The sequence below is a fragment of the Lepisosteus oculatus genome, chromosome 9 (assembly GCF_040954835.1).
Source record: "Lepisosteus oculatus isolate fLepOcu1 chromosome 9, fLepOcu1.hap2, whole genome shotgun sequence".
In the NCBI taxonomy this organism is placed as follows: Eukaryota; Metazoa; Chordata; class Actinopteri; order Semionotiformes; family Lepisosteidae; genus Lepisosteus; species Lepisosteus oculatus.
Genome location: NC_090704.1, coordinates 23,488,805 through 23,494,804, shown reverse-complemented (window position 1 = coordinate 23,494,804; position 6,000 = coordinate 23,488,805). Strand labels below are relative to the sequence as shown.

Here is a 6,000-nt window from a genome sequence, read left to right as displayed (position 1 = left end):
CATACCCCGGCTTGCTCTCCATAAGACACAGACAGGGAGAGAGAAGCTTGGGGTCAGAGCACAGGGTCAGCCATTGTACAGCGCCCCTGGAGCAGTTGGGGTTAAGGGCCTTGCTCAGGGGCCCAACGGAGTAGGATTCCTCTGCAAGCTGTGGGATTTGAAACGGCAACCTTCCGGCCACAAGTGCAGATCCTTCGCCACAGAGCCACCAATCCACCCAAATCGAGGGATGTTATGTTAAAATTGTTCAATGTACTAATGAGACTTAATTAAGAATATTTTGTTTAAATTTGGCCACCACACAAAAATATTACTGCTCTGTAAGCAATAGAGAGAAGACTGACCAGATACATTGCAGCACTCAAAGGAATATCATACAATAGACTAAAAGACTGAGATAAGATGAAAGATATCTACCCGACAGGTTCAGAATAGTGAAACGTGTTTCAGGGTCATGAGAGTGAAGAGTATTTAAAAAGGAGGCATTTTCTTAGACAAAAAAATTGCTGGAGTGGGGAACAAAGAGCCCATCTATGTTATACAGTAGATGCTGATACTCCGATAAGAAATGGCTGGATTAGACCCTTGGACTCACTTATTAGCAACCGGACAAGATAGACAGGCCAAAAGCTTTTCTCTCATTGCATCCCTTCATATGTTCTTAGATCTATTATCTGAATAGCACATACCCAGGACATCCACCTGTTGAGTACTGGAGATAGCCATGCACCAGGTGACCTTTGTAAGTTGAGGATACAAGAACACATACTTTAATAGACATCCACTTTAACAAAGGACATAAATACTGAGGAAAGGATGAGAATGTGCCTATGGATTTTGCTGAATGGACATTCATACTTACCTGGCCAGTTTCAGGACATTTCATCTCACAAAAGTGAGAAATCCCTCCAGAAGCATTCTTGGTTCTAATCTACTCAGCAGTATTATGATGTTGATGTCATGTTTTAACAGTTTGTAAGGAATGCATGATAAGAGAACCAGTTCAAATCATAAAGGTATTTTAAACTTAATCTTACAAACATGATGCTGTAATTACGACAAGAATTCTGCAGCATTTACAGGAACTTCTTTTGCCAGATGAGAGACATTTCAGTCACTGCATTCTTCTTTCACTACTGGTAGGAACATTACTTCATTACCTTCAAGGATGTGAAGCAGTGCACTTTAACCAGTTTTTCTTTCTCAGTTTTCACTAATGCAATCTTACAATTCCATTTCTAAACCAAAAAAAATAATAATGACTTACTTTACTCATCAAAGAAAATCTAAAATTCTAAAACAGATGGGAAATGTGATCTCCAGCGTTTATTAAAATCTTTATGTCCATAAACGACAACAAAGTTACTGTAGAATTTATCGCATACAGCTAGCATACAACAGCATGTCCTCAGTCTAAATGAAATACAAAAGATTTTAACATTTTCATACAAAGGATTTTTTTAAAATTTATTAATGTGACGTATATATCTTTTGTTACATAAAATCTGCTACAGCAAAGTATCTTATACTTCCCTTGCACATACAAGTAAATATGGGTGGACAAAAACTGCTGTCAGTGTCAGCCTTCTAATGACATTGTTGTGCAAAATATCCAAGAAACTAAATACATAGAGAATTGATAGTAGAGCCCATACTGGTAATGTAAGATGACTACAAAGGAGATTTATTTCCAGGAGTGTCACATAGCTTAGGAGGAAGTGCTATCAGTGATGTAACACTCACTGACACACCAACGAGTATGATGGCTAGATACTGATGTGTGTCTGTTTCATGTTTAAACCATATTATTTCACACTTACAGTATTAAAATGGATCTTCCAAAGACAGCAAGAACTATGCCATTTTTAACCGTTCAAAATTAAATTTATTAGACAGCATCTTTCCCTAATACGTGTATAAATAAAAACAAATATATATGAAAACGCAAATGTGTCTGATGAAATGAGTTTTGACAGACTGAATTAAACGTGATAGAAAGGTGCTGAAGCTTGCACACATCAGCTTTTGAAATTGTTTTAGTTGGTGTGTGAATATAACTTAAAATCAAGCAAAAATAATATACATAGCTACTAGTTGCAATTCTACATTCTGTCATAAGAATGAAATAAACCAAGACAGAAATGCAAGAGTAAAAATGGAAAACGTAGAAATATGGCAGTTTTACAGATCTCTTTTGAGAACTTTGCAAAACGACGTAAGCATTAAAAACTCATAATGGAGTGAAAACTGTTAATGCACATGCCCAGTCCAGTTTTACCAACACTGTGCCACAGGCAAAACTTGGCAGATAACCTTTTCGTACACTTTATACCAAACAATGGACCATTCACTTTAGCAATTCACTCCAAATAGAGGTTTTTTGCAAATATTATTCCTTTTAATTTGAACATACCTAATAGTGGAGCAATACAGTGATGCAGAAGGATATCAATTTAAGGGGTCTTAATTCTTTTACGTCCCTCAAATTTTCTCGTTTTCTTGTGTCTCATTTTCTAGCTTTAATTGCCAAAAACATTTTAATACATGGAAAACAGGAGTTTAAAGACAACTATCTAAGAGTTGACAGACTGGTAAAAACATCGCTAGAAATGATACAAAGACCTATCTAGTTTTGAGGGTCTTCTGCTTTTGTAATTAGGTTTGCCACTCTCAGCAGTATGCAGCTGTACAATGGCAAGAACACCGCTTCAGAGAAGAAAGAAAAAGTCGTGGGGTTAGTGGTACTGAATTCAGGAGAAAAGGACAAAGGGCAGAGGGCAAAGGGCATTGTCCACCTGGTTCTACCATTCATTGAATTCTAATTTTGGTCATGCTTTGAACACGCAAGGTGTTCGAAACCTTATTTGATTGATGTACAGATACACACGAAGAACAAGTACTACTTCCGAAAGATGCCGAAAAAAAGTTGTCTAGATTCTAGTCTGAGCAAAAAGATTTTTCAGCTTGCAACTCTTCTTAAAAAGTCTCAGACATGTAACAGACAAAAACTGTTAGATGGCACACACTAGAAGCAACACCTATCTTTCAAGTTGACCTGAATCACACACCAATTCCGACATCTCCTGGTACAACTGATCACTTAATCATTACACGTCAAAATCAAAGGGTGTGTATTACCGATTTTGTCTTTTGACTTTTTCTGTAAAATACCACTTTGTAAAAAAAGGGGGAGATACAACATTCAAGACAAAGACGACTGCTTTGAAACTCAAAAAAGAGAAAAGAAAGGATAAGAAAGTGGTCTAGTTGTGTGGCAGCACAAGGAGTGACTGCTTAAATGTGCCTGTGTATGAGAGTTAGTGCTAACTGCACACAAGGATCATGGCAATAAGGACCTCATTCAGCCTTGTGGAATGAAGGAACTAGGTATTGTTTGAACAAATATGATGGTCTCAGCTCCACCCCATCTCTTAGCAGAGTGCAAAGATCCCATATACGAGCCCTGATGCAACCTCACTCTCACACTCTAAAATTCTGAAAACTCTTTTGCACATTTTTCTGTAACAGAGACACGGATGTCCTCCTCTTCATAGTCGTCAAAGTTGCTTGTATCGCCAGGGCCTCTGCATTTTGGTATGAAAGGAGCTTCCACCTGTAAGCAAAAATGTGTTTTAGACTGAAGCTATAACAGAGAGGCTACTGCTGCTATTTCTGAACTTAATACTACTAGAACCGATCAGATGAACACTGTCATCAATGTACAACCAGATTCAGAGAGGAACCATGAAACAGAAATAAATACCAAAATATTTTTAATGAAATATAATTTCAATAATTAGAAATATTAAAATAGCTGAAACATCAGATTTGGAAATCAGATTTTATCTGGTGTCAGAAAAATATGGTAGTTTATGCTACCGTTAAATGTGAACCTAAACGTCTAAGCAAAATAAGTACCACGTTCTTCTTAAAGGTCATATGGAAAAAAAAATCAATATGAATTTTTTTTGTGTGTTTATATCCTGTGTTATGTTAGCAAACTACTGAAGTTTATGTCAATGTTTATAAATATGCATCTCTGTATTTCTTCTGTATTTCACACAGGGAGTTCCAGTCCACAGGTTTTGCATGCACTTTGCTCTTATTGACAATGTATGACAGTGAATAGGTATTGCAATCACTGAACTACTGATGTGGCTGTAGTGATGCACCTAACCTAACCATAGGGAAGCACTTGAGACTGACATGTTTACAAATGTATAAATCTTTGAAAACTGTAAATCGTAGCATTATTATGCAAATGACAAATTGGTTATAAAAACATATGGAATACAAAATGCTACAGTTTCAAATCTAAGTTATAGTACCTTTTTAAATATACATATACTTAACATGCATAAAAATATAAAAGGGAACCATCTATGCTTGTTTGTTTCTAGGGAATTAACAGAATACCATCCTGTTATCTACGTGACAAGTGACAGGATACTTAGCCAACTATGGAGAGAGTGGTCATCTCAATTATTCAAAAGGTGCACAATCTTAGTACAGATAAGACTTAAAGGGATTTTAATACCCCCACAAAATAACTTTTTAAAAATAAACACTGCAAGCTCTTCCACAGACTTTAACAGCTATAATTCGTTTTCCTTCCTGTGTAGACAAATTTCTGCCCAGCCAACACAAAGCTATGGGTAACTTCCATACCTAAACTTTGAATTTAGCACAACTTGATTTACTCCACTGAAGTTATCATTCATAACTTCTACAAATTTGACAAATACTAAGCTTACCTTTCTCTCATAGATGGCAATCCAATCCGTTGTGGCAAACCACTTGTGGTTTTTAATGTCATTTACACCATTCTTCAGATTGCCATACCGTTTGGTCAGGTCTACCTGAAGCAAATTCCTCAGAAGGTCTTTCAAGTCTGAGCTGAAGTGAGACGGGAATCGTACCTAAAAGTCAAAATGTAAGTGTGCTTAATACAAAACAGAAACTGCTTTCTGACTTTAATGCTACAAATGTGGTCATGGAACTCAATCAAGAGATAAAGGTCTACTACTGTAACTTAATGTTTTTTTTCCTTGGTGTTTTACAATCATTCAAAATGTCAACATAACTTTTCTCTCTTCAAGGGGGTAACTAATTCCATGTAATGCGTATTATGATCAGCAAACAGCAGCAAACAGGCACAGGGGGGATTTATTCCAAATCTTCTGAGCGGAAGCTTCTTGGTTTCTGACAATATTGTATAGAATGACCGGACGAGCACAGCATTTTTGTTGTACATGAGGGAACAGTACTGGCCAAAGTAAATAATGAAGAGAATCACCAAAACAATATAGGGCCTCCTAAACAAAGGAAAAAAACTGGTAACAAGTCTGCACTACATATATTTTACAACTAATAAGACCTTCATATTCTATTTTTAAGAGAACTATTTAGCATTTAAACTAAACATTTAATGAAAAAGGCTTATAATCAGTTGGAAATAACAGGACATTCAAGGCATGCAGCCATACCTTGCCAGAGACAATTTTTTCATATATCTGAATAGGCTGATCTGCGAAGAATGGAGGATAGCCAGCTGCCATTTCATAGATTAGAACCCCTAATGCCCACCAGTCCACAGCTTTGTTGTAGCCCTAAAACAAAATTGCACTTTAGTCATACACAGCTACAAAAAATGAATAAAAACCAACTGAAGCCCACACCACCCACCCACATGGTTTCAATAACTGATAGTACTACTAGCTAATGTACGAGGTGTAAATCAATATAAAATGTTCACAATGGCACTTAGATGTCAGCCTACAGCATATTAAATAACATAATATTAAATAAGCATGATAAGAGAAGTGTTTACAACCAAGATGGTTTGAAGAAGACTAGCTTGCTTGGACAACTTTAGAGCAGTCTTATTTAGTTCTGCATTAATAGTAGCCAAATGATTTTACTAAATAAAATACAAAAATAATACAGGTAACCATTTTAATTACATCCATAAGCAGCAAAACATAGCACCAACCACACCTT

The 6,000-nt window shown here is 36.3% G+C and overlaps 1 protein-coding gene across 4 annotated transcripts in view; it reads right to left on the bottom strand.

Moving 5' to 3' along the window:
* Positions 1-1,311: 1,311 nt before the first annotated feature.
* prkacba (protein kinase, cAMP-dependent, catalytic, beta a) overlaps positions 1,312-6,000 on the bottom strand; it is a 49,047-nt gene continuing 44,358 nt past the window's right edge. For all 4 annotated transcript variants that reach the window (XM_015355709.2, XM_015355708.2, XM_006634978.3 and 1 more), the window contains exons 8-10: positions 5,487-5,609; positions 4,755-4,919; positions 1,312-3,613 (exon numbers count right to left, since the gene is read on the bottom strand). In XM_015355709.2, the coding sequence (XP_015211195.1) occupies positions 3,488-3,613; positions 4,755-4,919; positions 5,487-5,609 (414 nt within the window). In that variant the 3' untranslated portion in view covers positions 1,312-3,487. The remainder of the gene's footprint in view (positions 3,614-4,754; positions 4,920-5,486; positions 5,610-6,000) is intronic.